At 50.0% G+C, this 22,654-nt stretch overlaps 9 protein-coding genes across 9 annotated transcripts; 7 read left to right on the top strand and 2 right to left on the bottom strand.

Moving 5' to 3' along the window:
• Positions 1-301: 301 nt before the first annotated feature.
• Positions 302-589, top strand: PV10_06345 (uncharacterized protein; the record flags this gene model as incomplete). Its single annotated transcript, XM_016371133.1, has 1 exon — positions 302-589. The coding sequence occupies one exon, from the start codon at positions 302-304 to the stop codon at positions 587-589; it is 288 nt and encodes a 95-aa protein (XP_016223426.1).
• A 2,554-nt stretch (positions 590-3,143) lies between these two features.
• PV10_06344 (uncharacterized protein) lies at positions 3,144-3,928 on the top strand. The gene is made up of 2 exons (XM_016371132.1): positions 3,144-3,497; positions 3,553-3,928. Exons 1-2 carry the CDS (start codon positions 3,249-3,251, stop codon positions 3,694-3,696), a joined length of 393 nt encoding a protein of 130 aa, XP_016223425.1. The 5' UTR covers positions 3,144-3,248; the 3' UTR covers positions 3,697-3,928.
• Positions 3,929-5,646: 1,718 nt separating this feature from the next.
• Positions 5,647-8,071, bottom strand: PV10_06343 (uncharacterized protein). Its single transcript, XM_016371131.1, has one exon. The coding sequence runs from the start codon at positions 8,009-8,011 to the stop codon at positions 6,854-6,856; it is 1,158 nt and encodes a 385-aa protein (XP_016223424.1). The 5' UTR covers positions 8,012-8,071; the 3' UTR covers positions 5,647-6,853.
• Positions 8,072-8,241: 170 nt separating this feature from the next.
• PV10_06342 (uncharacterized protein) lies at positions 8,242-9,414 on the top strand. The gene is made up of 2 exons (XM_016371130.1): positions 8,242-8,687; positions 8,771-9,414. Exons 1-2 carry the CDS (start codon positions 8,338-8,340, stop codon positions 9,012-9,014), a joined length of 594 nt encoding a protein of 197 aa, XP_016223423.1. The 5' UTR covers positions 8,242-8,337; the 3' UTR covers positions 9,015-9,414.
• A 66-nt stretch (positions 9,415-9,480) lies between these two features.
• Positions 9,481-13,227, top strand: PV10_06341 (uncharacterized protein). The gene is made up of 2 exons (XM_016371129.1): positions 9,481-9,674; positions 9,757-13,227. The coding sequence occupies exons 1-2, from the start codon at positions 9,642-9,644 to the stop codon at positions 13,093-13,095; spliced, it is 3,372 nt and encodes a 1,123-aa protein (XP_016223422.1). The 5' UTR covers positions 9,481-9,641; the 3' UTR covers positions 13,096-13,227.
• Positions 13,228-13,247: 20 nt separating this feature from the next.
• PV10_06340 (Sua5/YciO/YrdC/YwlC family tRNA threonylcarbamoyl adenosine modification protein) lies at positions 13,248-15,131 on the bottom strand. Its single transcript, XM_016371128.1, has one exon. The coding sequence runs from the start codon at positions 15,018-15,020 to the stop codon at positions 13,407-13,409; it is 1,614 nt and encodes a 537-aa protein (XP_016223421.1). The 5' UTR covers positions 15,021-15,131; the 3' UTR covers positions 13,248-13,406.
• A 729-nt stretch (positions 15,132-15,860) lies between these two features.
• On the top strand, positions 15,861-17,792 carry PV10_06339 (uncharacterized protein; the record flags this gene model as incomplete). The annotated part of the gene is made up of 7 exons (XM_016371127.1): positions 15,861-16,148; positions 16,197-16,319; positions 16,371-16,562; positions 16,610-16,811; positions 16,893-17,500; positions 17,551-17,623; positions 17,677-17,792. 7 exons carry the CDS (start codon positions 15,861-15,863, stop codon positions 17,790-17,792), a joined length of 1,602 nt encoding a protein of 533 aa, XP_016223420.1.
• A 291-nt stretch (positions 17,793-18,083) lies between these two features.
• Positions 18,084-20,057, top strand: PV10_06338 (uncharacterized protein). Its single transcript, XM_016371126.1, has 3 exons — positions 18,084-18,299; positions 18,379-19,001; positions 19,070-20,057. Exons 1-3 carry the CDS (start codon positions 18,203-18,205, stop codon positions 19,913-19,915), a joined length of 1,566 nt encoding a protein of 521 aa, XP_016223419.1. The 5' UTR covers positions 18,084-18,202; the 3' UTR covers positions 19,916-20,057.
• A 687-nt stretch (positions 20,058-20,744) lies between these two features.
• On the top strand, positions 20,745-22,622 carry PV10_06337 (uncharacterized protein; the record flags this gene model as incomplete). Its single annotated transcript, XM_016371125.1, has 1 exon — positions 20,745-22,622. One exon carries the CDS (start codon positions 20,745-20,747, stop codon positions 22,620-22,622), a length of 1,878 nt encoding a protein of 625 aa, XP_016223418.1.
• Positions 22,623-22,654: the final 32 nt, after the last annotated feature.

Genomic DNA, 22,654 nt, shown 5'->3' with positions numbered 1-22,654 from the left:
TGGTGTCAATGCATCCTCCCCAGAAGATCGGCATGTGCAACAGAGCTCTGAGGTTTCTAGTGGGATTGTCCCGAAGTTTCGAATGCTCTATGTGTTTGCGTTGCCATTGTTTCTTGCCCCTTGTTCTAGACGAATACTTGTTTGGTGAATTGTAGCATTCGAAATTTCGCATCTGTTCACTGTTGAAATCGTTCAGCTGTGCACTTGCACTCGACTCTGACTCACAAACGACGAGTTGGTCCATCGACTGGTTGCTGATCATGGCGTATTGTGGGTTACTCTCAGGTATGGAAGGTGCGATATGACCAAGGGCGGTTCTGAATCCCGCATTGATGTTGGATATGATGTTCACAATCACTTCATTCCGAACTACGCAGTCAAGTTCGGTGCAGTTGGTGGGTCCACAACGAGAGTCTTCAATTTTGACAATGGTAGGACGAGCGATGCGAACAACTCGATAGCTAATCTAGACGACGACAATGCCGACGGAGACGATGACGATGAGATCTCCGCTCCGGGCAGGCCCAGCCGCAGCGTTGAGCCAACACATCGATACTTTCTATGCATCACTTCCGAAGCTAGGTGCTGAGGATCAAGAAATGGTTGTGACTTTATGGGGATCACAATATGTGAATCCGGTTTGCCGACAATGCATTCTCCAAGCTGTTGTTGCACTCGAGCACAGAAAGCATTGATCTGACCAATTGTGGGATCGTAGGCCAAATCCAATGATTACCTATGACCATGTGATTGCATCATTGCAGGGAAAGGTTGCGGGTTTTCCGTGGCTCTTGGTCCTATTTTTAATATCGAGGTTTGTTGTACAACAGAAAGATGGCCACCAATGAGGCTCTCGAGATGCAGAATGGCAAGCTTCTCCGGTCTCTTCTGTCACCTAGATTGCATTTGAGCCTCGCCCACAAGTGTGTGAGTCCATCCGGGAGGGTTGACCAGACGTCCCCGTCGAACTGATCGGGTTAGGCTGCGCTCGCCTCGTTTCCTAGCCAGTGAGTGAAATCGATGACACTAACCGTCGCCTATGTAACAGGATTGAGCTGGTTGCAGGTCCACTGGGAGTGAGCAAGGTGTCGACGAGTGAGAGAGATGTGGAGGTCTTGGGAGTTCCACTCTGTGTGATGCGTGCAGGTGACCTTGGATCTGCCTTGTGGATTCAAAGACCTCGTCAACCTACTCCGTAGTGCTCGACATGGTGAGCACATGGAGAGCAAAATACATGCGGTCAAGGTCACATCACAACAGCGCCTTGGTCACATTATATCTCATGGTATGGGGCTCCTATAACCTTGAGCCTTTCTGGCTGGGGTTGTTCCCGGAGAATTGGCAAGATGGCTCTGGAACATGCCCAGCCCGGTGTTCATCGAGACTCATTGCGGCTGGGTGGCCAGTATGGTGAGCTCAAAGACACAGAATATGGCCAGTGGGTCCTCGAGCCGGATTCTGTTGTAAGTGGGTAAGTCTCTCCATCACATTGCAGAAGTGGATTTCAGTGGATGGCAAATCAACAAAGCACTCAACTCGGTCCAAAGACTGGGATGAAGTCAACAAGTGGGAGGCGAGAACGATCAACGTGGCCAGGTGGAGTTGAGACATGTCGAGTCGATCCTGGCATAGAAGGACACACAGCATGGGAAGAGAAGTGACTGGGGTGGATCGTGGTATGCCGTGAGCTCCGTTTGAGGAATGGTTCCGACAGTTGTTTGGGCACTAAGCTTCAAGAAACAACACAGGACAATAAGGCTCCATCCGATTCACTGCTGCCCCATTTCTCACCGGGCTGGCGGTCAAAGTTGGCCCAAGAAGCATGCCACGAGGGTGAAACTTCTGCGAAGATTGAGTGGCAGCCATCAAGGCACAGACAAAATCACAGCCAGATGAACATTACGAGGACGGGTAACTTTGGATGTGCACGGGATGTCATCAGAGGATGCATTATGGGGTGCTCACTGGCTACAGGTGGGAAGCACGGCATACCTCATTCGTGGGGCAACCAAGCGGCTGGTTGTATGCGGTCCAAGAAAGTACCTTGAAGCATGCATCTTGGCAACGATCCTTTGGTCAAAAGCCAAAGAACGTGGAGACTTTTCTTGTTTAGGTCTCTCCGATCGATCGAAGGTCCGAAAAGTGGCAGGTGAAATGGTCAATATTGGCCCCAAGCATGGCAGTGTGATGGGGCCAACCAGACCGGAGTCTGGACGAACGAGGCAAAACAATACCAGGTCCAAAACCACAATGCCTAGCGGGCACAGCCTGAGAGGATGCTGAAAAATCAAGACCACAAATGTAATTATTATGCAAGTGAGGGCGGTGGGCGAATGAGGCAGGGGAGGCTGAACAGGCCTGCCGTGGCGAACAACGGGCAGCATCGTTGTCTGGAACAATTGATGACTGCGTTGGCCACGGATGAGAAACTCTGCCCGAAACTTGACCATAGAAAGATGGCTGAGGCAGTGCGGGATGTGTGAGCCAAGATATGCCAAGCCCGGACGAATATACAATCTGACCAGTCATACATGTCATTGAAAAGCTTCGCATTGTATTTCCGCCATTTCCAGTATAGATGATTCTAATAATTGCCATGTGCCAAGACACTGCCAAGTCTGTGAAGCTTGACCTCACTTGTTGTCCTGCCCCCGCCGAGGATGGCCACCTGGTAGACAATACGGAGTAGTATGATTTTACCGTTTGGGTCGGGATGGTCATCCCCAGACTACCCAGACTACCCGGTGCCGTGCCAGCTGTGAATGCCGTGGCACGATGCAGGATCTCTGGCGCATATGCTGGCAGAGACCTTCTTCCAGACTCACTAGCGGTGATCACTTCCATCTCGGCCTTATCCCGCTAGGACGGCTATTTTGACCGTTAGCAAAGTCAGCTGAGGGGCAGGGTGTGGATAGGTAGGCCTTGTGGAAGGTCAACTAATGTAAGACGGTCTGGGCAATGGCCTTATTGCATGGAAAGCTCTCGTACCACCGGCTGTGCAAGTATTCTGGGAAGGTTGGTCATTCCGCCGGAAGATTTGCGAGATAGAGGTGGAGATGGAGGAGGAGAGAGAGGTATATAGATAGAGGGCAAGGAATGGTTTGGTGAATCCTTTCTCTCTTCAGTCTCACGATTAACAGCCTCTTCACTCACAAAGATCTTTCCTTCGTTCCAAAAAATCTCCTCCAGCCTTTCGTTCTCATTCAGCCTTGTGACTGATACCAATATCAATCGTTAACACAATCAACATGCAATACTTGACCGTCGCCACTCTTCTCCTCGCCACGGCTTCCGCCTCGGTGCTCCAGCCCAGACAATGGAATGACTGGAAGGGCAAGGAGACAGTGACCGTGTACGTCACTCAGGAAAAGCCCGTTCCTCAGATCGAGTACAAGACCGAGTATAAGACCGACTACAAGACGGTCACCGCCACCACCACCGAATACAAGGAGAAGGTCGTGCCCACCACCATTTACAAGACTGAGTACAAGACTGCTGTGAGTGTCGGCCCAATCCAAACGAGGAAAATGCAACATACTAACTCTCCCTCAGACCGTCACCGACTACAAGGAGAAGATTGTCCCAACCACAGTGACTGATTACAAGACATCATATATCACTGCCGCTCCTCAGAAGGAGTATATCACCGTCTATGTGACCAAGGAGGGTGGCAAGACTTGGGGCGATTGGCATTAAACCACTCGTTGTCAATGGAATGAAGGAAGGCGAGAAAGGCTCTGGAGGAGAATGGAACCAAGTCTCGGGCTCTTGATTTGGCCACCACTACTACCACCGTCATCATCACGACTACAACCCTCACCGCCAGCAATCAACGTACGACACAACAAGGACCGCGGCATTCCATCTATTATCTCATTATCATTAAAACCAAAAATCAGCATCATTCGGGTCGGAGTCCAAAATCAACAAACACATGGAAGGGTTTGGGCTGGATTCCCGTCTGAGGACGCTCACGAAGCACGACACCATCACACATCTACATAGTATTGATAATCTTTAGTTTTGGAAGTAGCTCCGACATTCGGGGCATTACAGCTATTCAGCCTCACGGTGGTACTACTTACCAATTGGATATTTATTTACACCTGAATCTTCTCATTCAAGAGTCTTTGACATGGTCGCCTCCAACTAAACAAGATATTCTGAGGACCATAACCTCATACACCACCACGCACTAACGAGTCGCCTGAATCAAGTTTCTCGCCAAAAGATCTCGGCGAGAGGGGAATATTGCATGGCGAGTACCTACAGTAGGCAGGTACAGCAGACGCAATAGAGATCCAGTGGTCAAAGAAAAGGCATCCCAGACCACCCGCATGCATCTGCAGATGCAGTAGCAGTAGCATGACTCAAAAAAATATCACCGATTTATTTGCCAGGACAGACTGGGCCAGAGAAAGGTGGATACTAGAGTAATGGTCATCCGCCAGAGCCGATACCAAGGTGTAATCATGAAGCTATCCATGTCCAAGTAGACAGCACCAGCCGTGCATCTCGATAACCAAGCAGCAACACAGCACCAATAGCTATCCAAGCTCCAATATGAGCTCCAACATGAGAATGATCCTCAATTTCTTCTCCTCTGAAAAGCGATAATGGAGGGGCGGGTACCAGGCTGCCAGGGTATGCATATCACTCCGTATGCACCTGCAGGCATGACGCCGAAATAGACTTTGGGCCGAACTGTCCAGTGGCTGCCACGCTTTTTCTTTCGCTGGCGGTGGCGTTACTCGCTTGCTCGCTTACTGCCTCGCACTTGGGATGTATTTGGAGTTGGTCTTGGGGGGCCATGTTCCGTGATTCCCGTACGAAGGATCCTCGTATGCTTTGGCGGATACTTCAAGCTAATCTTTGCCCTAAGAAGATCCCGAGCTGTTTCTTCGGCCCCCCGTTTGGCGAGCTAATAGGCTTAGCCCGTTGTAGGGTAAGATGTTTCTAAGGTTTTCCCCGCCTTTTTGTGATTTTTACTTGCTTGGTGCTCCATCCTGATGGTAGGTTAACAAATACATACATACCTGATTGATTGCTGGGTACAAGGATGATATGTGGTAGTATTGCCCAGTAGCTTCTGCTCAAAATATTTGGAACCTGCAGATGTCATGCAAAGTCGAACCTTCCCAGATTTTATGCACTTGTTGCCTTGCACCTTCCAACTGTTGCTTCGCACCTGCCCAAACTGGATTGGAGGAATTGTTGCCTGCCCACTTCGAATTCTTTTCAAGGTTCATCTGCTTACCACTCAATCCTCCTCATTCACTATCCAATCCCTCGTTCACTCGTCCAACAAGCTCTCTATCCTCTCCCTCAACTACCTATCCCTCGTGCCCTCGTCTACGCTCCGGTTTACCCATCCAAAACTCCCAAAAAACAATATTCTCTTTACCTTTCCATGTCCCTTTCCTCGATGTCAAAAAAGCTGTCAACCTTCTTGGCTCACTAAGCAACCTTGATCCGACGAGTCCTGCACAGCATCTCCCAATGGCGTGCTTCCATCCTTCTTCCCGTCGTCGAAGATGCTTTACGGTAAAAATCATATGTCATTGCGGGTCAAACGATTGCACTATTCCTTCATCATGAGGAACGTTTTATCCGTGCTCTTCTCAGTACGTGAAAACTGACACACCTCTCAGATCCTGCTTAGTATAGACCCTTGCCTAGAGAATCACGTACAGGACTTGACATTGTTTGGTGGTGTTGAATTGTGCTCCCAAGACAAAGACCCTTCTCCAAGGCAAAATCAGCCTCTAAAAATAAACAAAACCAAACTCATCAAGTCGTCATTTTCATGTCTGGGCACCCAACGGTGACCGAATCAAAACCTCGGATCGATCGGCTTTCCAAGTAGTCTCAGCTACATCTCTCCGCATCTCGCACTCTACACGGGCGGGTCTGAAGTCTCCTCTCGATACCGCAGACTGCTTTACTACCCGACTTGATGACCTGTCGATCTCCACACCCTCCTCTCGATGCAATGCACTGGTCATGCTTTGCCGTCCTTGGACAGGTTTCTCCCCAGCACTCCCGTCAGCCTGCAACTCACCTCCAAGGCCAAGTATTTCTCGTGAAGGATTCTTGTAAACACTGGGAACACTGGCTGGAGGGAGCCGGCTTCCTCTTCCTTCTTTTCTCTTTCGACCTCTGAGCTGTTCGCAAAACATCACGCCTTGAATCAGACACTTTTCCAAACCCTCACGGAGGCCGGCGAACACAAGCAACCTCATGTTCATGCATTACGGCTACCTGGTCAGGCATGGCTGCAGGTCTGTGCAGCCTTCTTGCGTCCCGTATTTCTGCCACGATTGACACACATCATATTCCAACGCTTGGACGGTTAATGAAATAGTGTGTGCAATGGTGCCTCTTGACTCAACGGTCATGCACAGACAGACTGGGGTCAGCGTGTACTGTATGTATCGTAACCCGGACTGGGGAAGCCCTGGGATACAATGCCGGACTTTTCACCCAATCCAGGGTCTCCTACCATCCATGCTCTATTCCGGTCTGTACGCCCTGGACCTAAATTCCGTCCATTATCCGACCGATTTGTGCAACCGAACCAAGCCCAAGGTGACATCACATTTGGAAGGAGATGGCATTTGTCCTCGGTTTACATGAACAGACTGTCGTGAGACCAAGGTCACATGGTATGCAAGAAACCCTTCTGCGCCATTCACGTGGTCATGCCGTGAGTCAGGCCGAGGAATAGTCTTCCCATGGAGCAGATAGTCCCTTGCCGCGCATACAACTCCTCGGTCGGGCAATGCTTCAAGATTGCTCTTCAAATCCGAGCTCAAATGCGGTGATACAATCACACTCAACAGCACCAGGCTGGTCATCCCTTTGTGCGGTCCTTAGTCTTCCCATAAGCTCCTCCCTCTGCTCGCCGTCGCTCGATGGCGGCTTTGTACGGCGGTGCTGTTGGAGGTTGCACAGGAGGTAGGCTTGTATGACCTTCAGGAAGCTTATACGTGGCATCTGCATCCCATGCAGACAAGTCTCCACAAGCGAGAAACGGGGCAACCCATCTCTTGGGGTCGGCTTCGTCGGCTTCGAAATGAATTTCCACGATGCCATCCTCGCGTACATGTCTGAGTTCCTGATGCGGATCCAGCGTCGTGTCTTTTTCTTTCTTTGTCCCTTTGGCTTGTGGAACTTCCAAAACCTGTCCGAGTTCGGGAGTCCATCCCTGGATTGGTGTGTAGCCTTCACATACCACAAAGGCTTCGATACTGCTCGCCCGGCTCGACCTCGGTTTGGCAACATGGACTCTGTCAAACACCAACTTGAGTTGAGCATAAATTAGATCCACATCTCTCCCTCGAAAGATTTTTGCTACAAATTTTCCACCTGGCCGAAGCACCTTCATAGCTAGAGCAAGGGCCGAGAAAAGAAGCTGAGACTGAACATATATGTCGAGATCGTGAAGACCCGTCACGTCAGGGGCGCCGTCGCTGATCACCAGGTCCACGCGATGTGTTTCGTTGTCTTGGTCAAAGTCCGGATCAATGGCTTTGAGGAGGAGAGGGACGGTTGATGGGTGTGTGATGTCCGCCTTCAATTGAATAATGCCATCGAGAGGCGCCATCGGCTGGAGATCGATGGCGACAATCTTGACATTCTCACGAGGTTTCAACGTAGGCTTTTGTTGGTCGATATCTAGATCGAGTGATGAGACCTGCTCAGTCGCATCCTGAACTGTATTCGACGAATCCGTGACTTGCATCCGAGTTTGCAATTTATTCATTCTCTCCATCCATGCCCTTCGTCCAAAACTTTCACCTTTGATGAGAATCCGCGACAGTACCTGACTCCAGCTGCCGGGTGCAGCACACAGATCGACCACTCGGGTACATTTTGATGGATCTGCAAAGGAGAACAAGTCGAATTGCTCGTCAATTTGAATGAGTTTGAACGCTGACCTGGCGCGCCAATTTTGTTCTTTGGCGAGACGATAATATGCGTCTCTTTTGTCCTTGGACGACTTGCCCATAGTGACCAAAGTAGCCCGGGCGGGCTTAATTGTCGAGAAAACTCTGGGTCTTCACTTGTTTATTGATATTTCGATTGCTCTATATCAAAATTAGAAAAAAAGAGGAGTGATATTGCGTACTTCAGTATATAGCCCGCTGTAAACTTTGCCAAGACACGTACGTCGAATCATTCATGATCCAACCACAGTTCACATGGTCTCCGCGCCTGAGGACACTTTGGAGACCATCCGTTGAGGGTCAATGAAACCTCCTGGCCTATTCCTCGTCCATCCCTCAATCGCACGAGAGCAAGTTGCATCAGCACCGGACCGGATCATCAGCCAACATGGCTCTCTCACTATACAGCGTGGTCGGAGTGCTGATCCTCGCTGCAGACGGACCCCCTGACACCTCACGACTCTTTGCCAAATACTATACCGCCCCTCACACATCCACAACCCAGCCGACGCCGACACAACCGTATGCCAACGTGAAGGAACAAAAGGCATTCGAGAAGGGACTGCTCGAAAAGACCGCCAAAGCCACCTCCGACGTGATCCTCTACGACAACAAAGTGGTGGTGTTCAAGAACGAGAGCGATGTAATGCTCTACGTGGTGGGAGGCGCTGAAGAGAACGAGATCTTACTGTACAACGTGATCCTTGCGTTGAGAGATACATTGAGCATTCTGTTAAAGTGCGCCGCACCCTCCCCCCCCCCGGCATCAACCATGTACCACATACGGATGAACTGCGCTAACATTATGAAACCTTTGACAGAAACTCAACCGACAAGCGGACGATAATGGAGAACTACGATCTAGTGACACTAGCGATCGACGAGATCGTCGACGATGGCATCGTTCTGGAGACAGACCCCGTCATGGTCGCGTCCAGAGTGTCAAAGGCACCCGCTCAGGATGCCCCTAACATGAAGAACATTGATCTCAGCGAACAAGGCATCCAGAATTTGTGGGAGTTTGGCAAGAAGCAGGGTATGGAGTTTGTCCGGAGGAACTTATGATGGAAGACCATGCGCGGATATGTTGGAGTTCAAAATTTTCAGTATTGCATGACATGATAATAGAGCAATACCTCATTCTAAAGATGACGAGACCACTGGGCGCTAGGGGCTTGTTTACGCATCGCCAGTGACGGAGGATGCTATGCTGTTTGGACCTTGAGACCCCTCTCCTGCAATTGCAAAGAGACATGGATTCCTGGTGCCGTATACTAGAACAAGCCAACCCCAGGTTGACCGATGGCTTGTGCAGTCAATGCCATCAATGGTTGTGATCAACCTTCAGCCTTGCCACTCAGTAGGAAATGTTTGGCTGGAGTCACAACCTAGCCTTGCGAAGAATCTCAGTCTCATAGCCTCGCGTTCTTAGTAGCCTTGCCGGGGTTAATTTTTCCGATGCCCGTCCCCTTCAGTCGACGTCATTCGTCAGCATCCCAACCGTCATTATCACTGTCCGTTATTTGTACACGCGAGATAATTGTTTGATACAATTTACATTTGGAATTGAGGCTCTATTTCGCTCTCGTTGAACAACTCATTGGTCCCTCCTGCCCTTGAGGCCAACCCTTCTTTTCCCCGCTCATTTCCTCCTCTCTGCAGTCCATTTCCATCGTTGTAATTCGCCCCGCCATGAAGCAGCGTTTCTCTTCTTTAGATGTCAAGGTGAGAAGTGCTCTCGCTCGTCCTCGCTCCTCCCAATTGCCCACCACCGAGGAGAAAATGACTGACACCCATTATTCCACAGGTCATTGCTACTGAATTGGCCGCATCTCTGGTCTCCCTGCGAGTGTCCAACATCTACGATCTCTCTAGCCGAATCTTCCTCTTCAAGTTTGCAAAGCCCGGGCGGCGTGAACAATTGCTGGTAGATTCCGGCTTCCGGTGTCACTTGACTTCCTTCTCCCGCACGGCAGCCACCGCCCCGTCACAATTTGTCAGTCGGCTGAGAAAATACCTCAAGAGTAGGCGCGTGACAGGCGTCACACAACTCGGTACCGATCGAGTAATTGAGATCACCTTCAGTGATGGACAATATCGACTGTTTCTCGAGTTTTTCGCCGCAGGCAACATCGTGGTAACCGACGCGGAGTTAAATGTCCTGGTCTTGTTGAGGCAGGTCAGTGAGGGAGACGAAGACGTCGACGTCAAATTAGGTGGGAAGTATCTCACCGATGTGAAACAAAATTATCATGGTGTGCCACCTATCACTCCACAAAGAATAAAGGACGCGTTACAGTCAGCTGTGGATCGTGCTAAGGCTGCAAACGAAGTTGGCGGTAAAAAAGCTAAGAGGGCGAAAGGACTGGATGATCTAGGCAAGGCTTTGAGCATTGCCTTTCCAGAGGTACCCTCACAGCTTCTAGAGCATGTTTTCCGGCAAGCTGGTCTTGACGGAGCCACAAAAGCCGATGCTGTCCTCCGAGACCAGGACTCGTTCCAGAATGTCGTCAAGGCACTGGATCAAGCCAAGTCCATTTTCGATTCATTAGGCAAGGGCCAAGACAAGGGCTATATCATTGCGAAGATACGAGAAACAGCTAGCACAGAGCCGGCAGGGCCTGAAGCGGCATCGCCTGAGCAAGAGAGCCTCCTCTATGATGACTTTCATCCCTTTCGCCCGGCTCAGTACGAAGCCAAACCTGGCATGAAGATTCTCGAATTCGACGGCTTCAACCGCACCGTGGATGAGTTCTACTCCTCAATCGAATCCCAGAGACTCGAATCACGCTTGACTGAGCGCGAGCAAGCGGCGAGGAGAAAGATTGAGACCACCCGGGCTGAACACGAGAATCGACTCGGTGCGCTGCAGCACGTGCAAGAAATGCACATTCGAAAAGCCCAGGCCATCGAAGCAAATACGCACTGGGTTGAAGAGGCATGTGCTGCTGTCAATGGCTTGATCGGTCAAGGTATGGATTGGGTCGACATCGGCAAGTTGATCGAAAATGAACAAAAGCGTGCAAATGTGGTGGCGCAAATGGTGAAACTACCTTTGAAACTCGAAGAAAACACAGTGACACTTCTACTCGACGAACCTGGTCAGGAATTTGAAGATGAAAGCGACGAGGAAGACAGAACGGACGACGAAAGTGACTCCGATGAAGAGCCGGACAAGGCGAAACTCTCCCATGGGGGGTCGGAAAAGAAACTTGCCATTGACATTGATCTCGCCCTCTCTCCGTGGGCCAACGCCCGACAGTACTACGATCAGAAAAAGAGTGCTGCGGTCAAGGAGAAGAAGACGCTGGAGGCTTCTGCCAAAGCCCTGCAGTCTGCCGAGAAAAAGATCGAAAGCGATCTCAAGAAAGGACTGAAACAGGAGAAAGCTGCATTGCGAGTCTCACGCAAGCAGTTCTGGTTCGAGAAATTCCTGTTCTTTATCTCCAGCGATGGCTATCTGGTGATTGGAGGCAAGGATGCGCAGCAGAACGAACTTCTGTACCGGCGTTACCTCAAGAAAGGTGATGCCTATGTACACGCTGATTTGCAGGGGGCGTCTAGTGTGATCGTGAAAAATAACCCCCGGACGCCGGATGCGCCGATCCCTCCATCAACTCTTTCGCAGGCCGGAGCATTGACAGTATGTACGAGCACCGCCTGGGACTCGAAGGCAGTGATGGGGGCCTGGTGGGTTGAATCAGATCAAGTCAGTAAGACAGCTCCAGATGGCGAATACCTCAAGACTGGCGGATTCGTGATTCGGGGCCGCAAGAATATTCTCCCTCCTACTCAACTATTGCTGGGCTTCGGAGTCATGTGGCTGATCAGCGAAGAAAGTCGGGCAAATCATGGTAAACACCGGTTGGATCGAACCGAGACTGCTCTAAACCGGGAAGCCGAGGGATTGGCACACGACACGAAAGCGCTGTCTCTTGGTGATGCAAACATCGCTGAAGAGGTTATTGAAGAGTCTTCGAATCAAGATCAGGTCATTCCCGACTTGGAAGACGCCGCTGAAGAAGCAGAGAAGGAGATCAGCGACGATGATGGCGTGGCTGTCAATGCTGCGGAAATTCCTAGTGATGAAGACGACGATGACGACGATGACGACGCCGACAGAGCATCCGATATGGAAGAGCAGCGAAGCAATCCTTTACAAACCTCCACACAGCCCACGGCTACCAAAGATGATACAATCAAAAAGACAGAAGTTGAGATAGAGGAAGAGTCAGAGGCCGAAGAGGAAGAAGAAGATCACGACAATTCCGAAAACGCCACGCCCGAACCACTGTCCACAGGCGTCTCCACACCCAACTCCTCGCAAACACCACAGAGTTCCAACACCAAATCCAAGCAATTAACTCGCGGCAAGCGCAGCAAAGCCAAACGCGCACAGAAGAAATACGCCGAGCAAGACGAAGAAGACCGAGCCCTAGCAATGCATCTCCTGGGATCCGAACGAGGACAAGAACGGAAACAAGCCGCCGAACTCGAAAAAGCCGCGCGCGAAGCCAAAGCACAAGCCGACAAGGAACGACGAGCTGCACAACACGCCAAAGCAGCAGAAAAAGAACGCCAACGCCGTGAGAGAATAGAAAAAGCCACTGCCGCTGCCGCCACCGCAGGCACCGGCGCCGACGCCATACTCGACCAAGACGACGAACTCAGTCGCGAACAAATCGAACAGGAACGACAAGAACTCCTCAACATCGATCGAATAGTTCCCGCGCCACAACCGGGCGATGAACTACTGGCCGCAATCCCCATGGTCGCACCATGGACAGCGATGACGCGACAGAAATATAAAGTCAAGCTCCAGCCCGGCACGGTCAAGAAAGGGAAAGTCGTGCGTGAAATCGTCACGTTCTGGACGGGGCTTGGTGCGAGAGGACCGAAGATCGTGGATGAGACGAGTCGTGAAAAGGACCGCGTGTGGCGTCGTGAGTTGGATTTGCTTAAGGATTGGAGGGTTGAGGAGATTGTCGGGTATTTACCTGTCAAGGGTGCACGCATTGTACAGGGTGGTGGTCTTCTTGGAGCGGTTGGGGCTTCTGCTACAGCGGCGAAGAAGAGGAATGGTCCGCCTGGTGGTGGGAAGGAGAAGGGGAAGGGGAAATCTGGTGGTGGAAAAGGGAAGAGATGAAAGAAAAAGGAATAAGAGGACAAGAAGCCTTTTTTCCAAGGTCTGTAGTATGGACAGTGTCCTTAGAACATAAGCTGCCATGGTCGTCAAGACCAAGAAGACGTATATCCTGAATAGAACAAGCACATGAAATCATTCTATATTATCTCAACTCCTGGGTATGAGCAGGTTACGTAGTGGTACATGACGTTTTGCAGGTTTCTCCTGGCTTGATAGGGTAGGCTATGTCGATTAAAAAGGGTCGATCTTATTCCTCATTAGTGAGAGCTGAGCACCGCAGGTCAATGAAAGCAGACTGCGCGGCTCAAGAGTTAAGAATCTATTCTTTCGCCAGCAGCCTTTTCGATGCGATCAATAACAGCATCTTCAAGGTCACGTTTCTTGATGACATGATCGCGGTCGATGAGTTTTGGAACATCGACAGAATTGAGATCCGTCTTGGATTCAATTTCAGACGGTGTACTTCTTCGCACGGTCTCGGCGAAAATGTAGTCGCACTTCAAGTCGTCAAAAAGCCGGAGGACGCCAAAGAGTGATTGCGCGAGCACAGATATTTCGGGGCCTAGATGGACGTCGTAGAGGGTGAGATTGGTCTTGTTGGGAAGATTGAGGTGGGCGGTCTTTGTGATGGCTGAGTAGGCTGATTGTGACACTGGATCTGAATCGGTGTCGATATGTGATGATTTAGATGGTGGGGATGGTAGATGTAAGCCGGCGAATGGAGGCCAGTGGCAAGATATGATACCCAAGCGGATGTTACTGGCCGGACTTGCTTCGACAAGATTGTCCAGCTTCGTTTGGACTCGGTCATTCTCGACAGCCCTTTGGGAGAACAAGGTCATTCGCCCCTTGGGTGCATAATGGCGGTATTTCATTCCTGGGGCGCGAGGAGCACCGTTGGCATGGTGATCATATTTACCTGCCAGAGCCAGTGTTGAACTCGAAGAGCATGGAGTGGAGACGTTGGAAGGTACGGATGGAGATGTCGGCATGGAGTTTAATTGATCGTCGTGTCGCTGGTATCCGATAGCGGTGTGGGCGAATCGATTGTCATACCGATTTCCATGTGCGATCAACTCAGCCTGTGATACCCCACCAGGACGGAGTATCAATGGCGGGTCATGTAGACCATCGACTACAGTGCTTTCGACACCGACATCACAGGGCCCTGCATCAAGGATGAAATTGATCTTGCCTTGCAAGTCATCGAAGACATGTTGTGCCGTGGTTGGAGACGGTTTCCCAGAAGAATTAGCCGATGGACCAGCAATTGGTCGGTCACATACAGCAATGAAGAAGCGAGCGTATTTGGAAGATGGGATTCGGAAGCCGATGGTTTCTTGGCCCGGATGGACATTTCTGGCGAAGTGGGAGGGTGTTGGAACGGGTAGGAGAATCGTCAGGGGGCCAGGGAAGAATTTGTCGGCCAAGGATTTGTAGATATCGGGGAGGGCAGATCCAGTGACCCGTTCTAGGTGTTGTACAGAAGAGACATGCACAATGAGCGGATTGTCACTGGGACGACCTTTCGCAGCGAAGATTCCCGCAACTGACGGCTCGTTTGTTGCATCTGCTCCGAGTCCATAGACTGTTTCAGTGGGGAATGCGACTGGAGGGCATATACCGTATTTGATGGAGTCGACAGCGTCAAGAAGTAGTTGAGCATTGGAGTTTGTAGGTGCCTTGGCAACGTATGCTTTGTAGAGCTGGCGATACTCGTCATCGGATGCCTTTTCAGGGATTTCAATATCCATCAGGCTGATAATACGGGTCTTGCAGTTGACATATGGCTGGTTTCCCAGTCGGGTACGGTCTCTGATGATTGACTCCATGGTCTTGGACATACGGGAGATCTTCGACAGTGGAGATCCAAACCGGACTGATGTTGAGAACGGGTGAGTCTTGGTCACGAGTTGCCGCAGCATGAATATAAGGCATCAGCCATATCTTGACAGGATTCGGGAAGTGGCCTGGGGGAAGAATATGGCATGGCTAGAAGGCGTTATTTCCAACCATTGCCCGTTCTTAGATTGAAGTCAATACATGGATTATGTTGTATGACTGACAGATGAAGATGTGGTCGAAGTCTGTGATGTAGTCGATGGTTGTTGATTTTGATGTTGAAGTCACGCATCATCGAATTCATATGAGTCGCTCTTGCCAAAAAAAATTATGTCTATATCAACCGAGGATTTGCCGTGCACGTGCCTAATATCGCAGTGCCGCTTTTAACGCGTGCCATGATTTCCTTTTTGGGACAATTCGAATTTCTTTGCGGGGGTTAGTGGGCCTTTACTGGCTGTGCATATTGTCTGGGTTCGTGACGGTTCGGAAAACACATCTATTCGTAGAGGTTAGCATAGATAGGAATCTCCTCCTACCATGGCTAGACCTAAGTCATCGCCGAATCAACTGGACTACCGCCCGGAATGCCAACCCTGTGAATTTCACTCTAAGCTATTGTGGATTGAATTACGAGGAGTCATTGGCGTGAACTTTCGCGCAAGAACGCATCATTGGCCAGCGTATTTGGACCGAGGCGTCAAATAGTTCCCGCCCCCCGCAACGACTCTTGATATCAGAATCACGGTATATGGAACGTATATATCTTATCGGGCAAGCTGGGAACTGTTCATTCCTATAAGAACATCGTCTCTGCCTGCTCTGACATTAACCTAGTAATAGTGAGACTGTCCTGGGTGTATAAATACTTCTCTTCCATTCTGATATCCCTGTATCCAGTACTTCACCCCAAACTATTCAGCATGGTTCGAGACTGGAAAGAGGTTGTCGCTGAAAAGCGAGCCGAGGTGGGGAAACAATTGCCACAAGAATGGCGCCTCTCAAAGGATATCCTCGATACCATTAGCCCAAGTGCCGACACCAATGTTCTGGATGTCCCTTCGAAATGCGGTATCCTGACTCCCAAGGAGCTTGAGATCACGGAGAAATATGATGCTGTTGACCTCGTTGCCAAACTTGCGAGCAAGGAACTGTCGTCATACGATGTTACGTTGGCGTTTTGCAAACGTGCTGCAATTGCTCATCAAGTTGTACGTCCACCCCTGCCTTGCCGTGAAGTCATGTACTCATAGGTATAGACCAATTGCTTGACCGAAATGTTCTTTGAACAAGGTTTAGAAAGGGCCAAATATCTGGATGAGTATCTGGAGAAAGAGGGTAAACCACTGGGGCCGCTTCATGGCTTGCCAATCAGTCTCAAGGTTTGTAGTGCTTCAACTCTGGAAACCTCCACAGGACCTAAGTGAGAGCAGGATTCGTTCAATCTCAAAGGCATCAACTCATGCATTGGCTATGTGTCTTTCATCAGTCATCCTCCAGCAGATACGAACTCGCCTCTGGTCGACATCCTTTTGCAAGCCGGCGCAGTTCTGTACGTCAAAACCAACATCCCACAAACCCTGATGACGGCAGACTCGGACAATAATGTCTTCGGCCGCACAATGGTAAGTCAAGGCCACAACTGTGCCAGCTGATCTAATTCGAGTCAAAGAATCCGTACAAACTGAGCATCAATGCCGGGGGTAGTAGTGGTGGAGAAGGAGCATTGGTAGGCATGAGAGGTTCGATTTTGGGCGTAGGCACCGATATTGGAGGCTCCATCAGAATTCCTGCTCTCTGTTGCGGAACCTTTGGTTTCAAGCCATCGACTGACCGTATTCCATTCGGAGGCCAAGTAATGCCGATCCGTGATGGTAAGTCTCTCGCTGTCCCACGAACAAGAATGGAATGATCGTCGAAACAGCCACAGTGGATACTGACAAAGAATAATCCAGGGTGGGCCGGTATCATCCCTGTTGCAGGCCCTCTTGCCAACAGTGCTAGAGATCTGAGACTCTTTCTCCAGACGGTCATTCAAGCTAAGCCTTGGAAATTTGACTACAGTGCTGTGGCCATTCCCTGGAGTCCCACGCCTGTGAAGAAGAGCCTGACCATTGGAGTTATCTTCGAGTGTCCAACATTCCCAGTGACGCCGCCTATACTTCGTGCCGTCAAGACAGCGACTAAAAAGTTGCAGGAGGCGGGTCACAAGATTGTTATGTTGGAAAATTTTCCATCGTTCGCAGAAGTGACCAAGGCGGCATGGGACTTCTTTGATATTGATAATTCGCTCGCAGGATTCAAATTTATCGAGGATTCGGGCGAACCTTGGGTGCCTTCGGTCAAGGACATGTACACCCCACCTCCGGAGGGTCGAAAGACCAAGACCATGGATGCTTTCTTGGATCACACGGCAGGCAGATCCAAGTTGCAAGAAAAATGGTTTAAAATCTTTATGGAGAACGAGATGGATGTCCTTTTGACACCTGGTTCTCATTGCACTGCAGTGCCACACGATACCTTCAGGATGCCGGCTTATACTGCTTACTGGAACCTGCTCGCTGTAAGACTCCGCCTTGTCTTTGCGGAGTCATGAAGCTAACATGTTGACAGTACCCTGCGTGTATCATACCATATCTGCACGCCGACAAGTCTGTGGATGTCGCGGACTCAAAAGTTCCAGCGTGTAAGTAGTTGTTCTGGCCATGGAAGCTGACGTTGCCGCTGACCGATTCTCAGATGAGCCGGAAAAGGTAGATGGTGCGCCTTGCAACGTCCAGGTCATTGCGCGACCGGAACTGGACGAAGAGTTGATATCTGCTGTGGAAGTAATAGCAAAGGATCTAGGAATCTAAGAACAGAGGAGAGGTTCTTTTCCATCCAATTAGTGTTGAAGAGTCACATATGATACACAGATCTAGACAGTCGTAACTAGCCCGACATATCTTTTAGGCCTGCTCATATCCTCATGGCGGGGTCGTGAGCGTCTCATTGGGCGAAGTGGCTGGAGGTTTACCGAATTGAAACTAGTACCTATTGACCCTGTAAATCGTTAAGCCGAGAGAAGTCCCGATCCCCACTCGTACCCTGACAGAGATAAGGGTCACTTATCTTTCGTTCCTTGCGGAAGTCTCCCGGAGTCCCTTACAAATTGCAAGATTCACTCGAGGAGAACAGCTGCAACAAACGTCCAAAGTGCAGATCATGCAATTCCACGCGCCACTCGCAATGTGATGCGCAGACTTGAGCGGTACATATTGACCGAATGAGCAGGGCTAAAGAGGCCAACTCTCCGAAAACCATGCCATATCCGAAGTACACGTCTAGCGCGACGCTTCGAACCAAGACTGGATGCTTGATGTGTAAGTAGCCATGTGGTCACTAGGGTGACATGGATCCCTGCCGAGACATTCTCACAACTGACCTTGATTGTTTCTTAAGGCCGTCTCAAGCGAAAGAAATGTAACGAGCAAAAGCCGCAATGTTCAAGGTGTATGAAATCCAACAGGGTCTGCTCATGGCCAACTCAGGACGATTTACGTGATCGTCGACATCGTCATGGCTCTCCAGTTCCTCGACCGTCCTCTTCGTCGAGTCTTGAATATGTCTCACCAGACCCTGAGCATGTGGAACCGCTTCATGAAAGACGACCTGCGAGACGGCCATTGTGCATCAAGGTTTCTCGCGAGATCTCTCCCTGTGATGATCTGGTTGCTTCTGGACATTTCAAATCGGATCTTGAAGTGGACTGTTTTCGCCATTTTCTGTACGAGGTGATGCCCCCTCTGATTCTTCCAAGTTCGCATGCCAGTTATCGAGCCGAATACTTGCCAGCGACAACGAATATGATGCCCATGTTTAGTGGATTGAAAAATGTAGTGCTAGCATGTGGTGCATCCCATAAACAATTCCACACCGGTAATGCAGATCTGTACGAAGCTGGGCTGAATTTTTATTCTCAGGCCGTTTCCGATGTTGGACAGGCTTTGCATTTGGTTGATTGGAAGAGAGATGGCTTCGAAGACAGTGTGCTGTTAACTGTGGTATTACTTTATGTGCATGGGGTAGGTTGCGTCCCGAGAGACCAAATCAAGATGGCAGAGTTCCAGTCGGTAGCTGACAAACTGAACAGATCATCTTCTGTGGCACAAAAAGAGACATTCGCAAACACTTGGATGGTGCGATTCAGTTGATGACTCTTCGATGCGCACAGTCCCGAAAAGCACCCATTAGTCGACCATTTGACCGCATCATGTGGGAGTCTATTTTGTACCAAAGCTTCCGGCAGAGTGTGAGAAATCCTTTCTGGAAGGATTACCAGCCCGACGACAAATTCTATCAATTCGCTGAGAAAGTACTGGATAGTTCGGGGTTTTCATACATGACGGATCGAGAGAGTAGCCCTGTGATCGGATTTCCGCTCAAACTCCAAAAATTCATCATCTCCGTTGTGCGAGTGAGTCAAAGTCGTGTCAAGCCAGACGTCGAAACTCTGAATTGCCTGGAATCTGAGCTGAAATACTGGGAGAGCATGGTCATTGACGAGCAAGTCTGTATGGACGGCGGTCATCCAGACTATCTGCTTCTCAACTCTTCTGACAGAGCTGAAGCGTTCAACCAGCATTCAACAAGCCTGCACATCCTTGCCACGTCATTGCTTATGCACTGGATCAAGAACTCGCATGATGTTTCTGATCAACCTTGTTGCCATCTGCCGCCACCAATTGATTCGTGGCAAATGGATCGAGCGTTGAAGATCATGACATGTACAGAATCCAAACAAGGGTGGACTCGGTGTTACCTTGGCTCATGGCCAACGTTGATTTTCGGATACGCAGCTTCAGATCTGAGATCGATCGAGATATTGCGTCGAGATGTGCAGGACAGAACAGCACAGATGAGTAGCGGGGAAGACTTAGTGATATTAGATGAGTTGGAACTCGTCTGGCGCCAACGAGGATTTACAAGAGAGAAGTGATACTGATGGAAGCAAAGGGGGAAGGAGAAGAAATGAATGTAATGATCCAATAATTCAATGAACTTGATAGTCAAGTTACTCATGAGTGGAGTTCCTTTCTCAGACAATATGATAGGCAAGGGTTGGTCCTGCCTTGGTGAGACACTTGCAAATGCAAACCTCGATGATCCTATATTTCTTTCTCACGACCAACAACTGTGAGCTTCAACAGAACATGGCTGCCATCGATTTCGTGTTGATTGTGGAACCTTCAGCATGACCTAGACCATTTCGGCAGACCGGAAGCACCAACATCTGTCATCGTCGAACATCCGATGCGCCAGCTACATCTGGCACAACATCCTAGACTTACTACTGGCTGCTTCAAATGTTCATGGTCACGGAGCCAATTGTGGCCCCAGTGGCCGCCCTAAGCACCAAAAGTGGCGGATGGTTACTTAAGAACGCTGAGAGATTCGTGAGATTTAACTGGACTTCGCTCTACATTTCTTGACAATCAAGATGGTGTCATGCCCCAGATCTCCATCATTTATCCCGCTCGGCTCGCCATTATCCTCCTCTGACCATTTGGTTCATTCAGCTGGCGAGATGGCCGCCTTAACATACTCTAATTGAGACGAATCAAATATATCTGGCTCTTTGAGATTTGGCTTGCCTGGATTACTAACCTTGAGGCATCCAGCTGGACAGTTACTTTTGGTCGGCTTCTTCAAAAATGAATAGGCAGGTATAAATACATTGCGGAGCACAGACTCGCCACCCTCCGTACGTTTGTCCATTCGAAAAACAACTTTCTACTCCCGATTACCGCTGCTTCTTATCCAACACCATGGCTTATCATATGGCCTTCGAATGGCACACTGGAGAGCGGGCAATCCAGAAAAGGGTGGGTGTCGATGACCATGGAGACAATCCTACATCACCATTCCTTGCAGCCACTTTCGCCGCCAGAATCCCCCGCTATCCTCTGATGGCTGTTGGCACCCTGGACGATCAAGATCGACCGTGGGCCACTCTCTGGGGAACAGGCTCTCCTCCTTTGTCCCAAGCCATCGCTCAGAATGTCATCGCCATCAGGTCCGAAGTCGATGCCAGCTTTGACCCAGTTGTCGAAGCCATCTGGAATGGTCAAGATGATGGTGAGATAGTACGTCATGAAGGTGCAGGGAAGATTTTCAGTGCCTTGGGCATCAACCTAGAGCAGCGATCACGTCTCAAACTTGCCGGCAAAATCATTGCGGGCTCACTGAATGCACCTGACGAGGCTGAGCCTGCGTCAGAGGACGACGGCACGACAAGTGGGAAGCCTGGAAACATCCAACTAGCAGCAAGCATCGAGCAATGCGTTCCCAACTGCCCGAAGTATATCAACAAACGCATAATTACATCTTCAACACCAAAGCCATTATTATTATCCGACTCGACGCATCTGTCTCAGGCAGCACTCGATCTGATCAAGAATGCGGACACAATGTTTGTTGCATCAGTACATGAGCACGAGGACATGGATGCAAATATCCGAGGAGGACCTCAAGGATTCATCCGAGTCGCTCAACCGCAGAGCTTGGAGGAGGCTAGCACAATTGTGTGGCCAGAGTACAGCGGTAACAATTTGTATCAGACTCTAGGCAACCTTGAAGCCACACCCAAAGCTGGCATTGTCATTCCAAACTTTGAGACTGGTGATGTTTTGTATGTCACCGGCACCACTCAAGTCTTGGTCGGCGGAGAAGCCAGCGCGGTGATAGCTAAAAGCAAACTCGCTGTATCTCTCAAGCTCACGGGTGCCAGACTCGTTCAAGACGGCCTTGCGTATCGCGGAACAACAGTTGAGGACGGTACCCATGGTCGCTCGCCGTACAATCCTCGAGTTCGAACCCTGATAACCGAGAACCATGAGGAATTCGCAAAGACACCTGGAGAGGACGCACCAGTGACAGCGCAGTTGGTTGAGAAGACTAAGCTCACCCCGACCATTTCGAGGTATAGATTTGCCTTGTCGGATCCTGCTATCCTCGGACCTTGGAAAGCCGGCCAGTATGTCGCCATGGACTTCTCTCATGAGTTGTACATGGGTTATTCTCATATGCGAGACGACGACCCAACAAGTCTCAACGACGACTTCCTCCGCACATTTACTGTTTCCTCTTCGCCGAACTCCCTTGGAGAGCATGGCGAAGAATTTGAAATCACTGTTCGGAGGGTTGGCAACGTGACCAAATGGCTAGAATGGCAGAGACCTGGTATGGCTGAAATTGGGATACGCGGGTTTGGAGGCGAATTTATCTTTGACCAGGAGAATCACCAGACCATCGGTTTCATTGCCGCAGGAATTGGCATCACTCCTTTAATCGGCCAAGTGAAAGACCTTGATCTTACCCGCGTCATCACACTCTGGAGTCTGGGGGTGCGGGACACCGGGATCGCTGTGGACTTGCTGCAACAGCACCCTGAGCTGAAGACCATGTTGACTATTTTTCTGACAGGCAGTGAAGATATATTGTCGAACGAAGAAGAAAAGAAGTCTCTACAGGCTCTCTTGGACACAGGAGTCAAGATTGAACGGCGACGACTAAGTCAGGAAGATCTGACTGCCGCAGACGAAAAGGTGGGCAACTGGTATCTTTGCACGGCTCCTGCAATGCGGAAACAGGTCCAGGCATGGCTGCCGGGAAAGAGTATTGCTTTTGAGAATTTCGACTATTGATCGAGTCCACGATGGGGGAACTGGAAGATGAT

The sequence above is a fragment of the Exophiala mesophila genome (assembly GCF_000836275.1).
Source record: "Exophiala mesophila strain CBS 40295 unplaced genomic scaffold supercont1.4, whole genome shotgun sequence".
Classification (NCBI taxonomy): domain Eukaryota; kingdom Fungi; phylum Ascomycota; class Eurotiomycetes; order Chaetothyriales; family Herpotrichiellaceae; genus Exophiala; species Exophiala mesophila.
The sequence above is the reverse complement of the archived record's forward strand: the minus strand, read 5'-3'. Positions and strand labels throughout refer to the sequence as shown.

Bases quoted from the DNA above. Each gene is read 5' to 3' on its own strand.
- PV10_06344 (XM_016371132.1), top strand. From the start codon at position 3,249: ATGCAATACTTGACCGTCGCCACTCTTCTCCTCGCCACGGCTTCCGCC. The intron at 3,498-3,552 runs GTGAGTGTCGGC...ACTCTCCCTCAG, and splicing joins AGACTGAGTACAAGACTGCT to ACCGTCACCGACTACAAGGA.
- PV10_06343 (XM_016371131.1), bottom strand. From the start codon at position 8,011: ATGGGCAAGTCGTCCAAGGACAAAAGAGACGCATATTATCGTCTCGCC.
- PV10_06342 (XM_016371130.1), top strand. From the start codon at position 8,338: ATGGCTCTCTCACTATACAGCGTGGTCGGAGTGCTGATCCTCGCTGCA. The intron at 8,688-8,770 runs GTGCGCCGCACC...AACCTTTGACAG, and splicing joins ACATTGAGCATTCTGTTAAA to AAACTCAACCGACAAGCGGA.
- PV10_06341 (XM_016371129.1), top strand. From the start codon at position 9,642: ATGAAGCAGCGTTTCTCTTCTTTAGATGTCAAG. The intron at 9,675-9,756 runs GTGAGAAGTGCT...ATTATTCCACAG, and splicing joins TCTCTTCTTTAGATGTCAAG to GTCATTGCTACTGAATTGGC.
- PV10_06340 (XM_016371128.1), bottom strand. From the start codon at position 15,020: ATGCTGCGGCAACTCGTGACCAAGACTCACCCGTTCTCAACATCAGTC.
- PV10_06338 (XM_016371126.1), top strand. From the start codon at position 18,203: ATGAGCAGGGCTAAAGAGGCCAACTCTCCGAAAACCATGCCATATCCG. The intron at 18,300-18,378 runs GTAAGTAGCCAT...TTGTTTCTTAAG, and splicing joins CAAGACTGGATGCTTGATGT to GCCGTCTCAAGCGAAAGAAA. The intron at 19,002-19,069 runs GTAGGTTGCGTC...CAAACTGAACAG, and splicing joins TATTACTTTATGTGCATGGG to ATCATCTTCTGTGGCACAAA.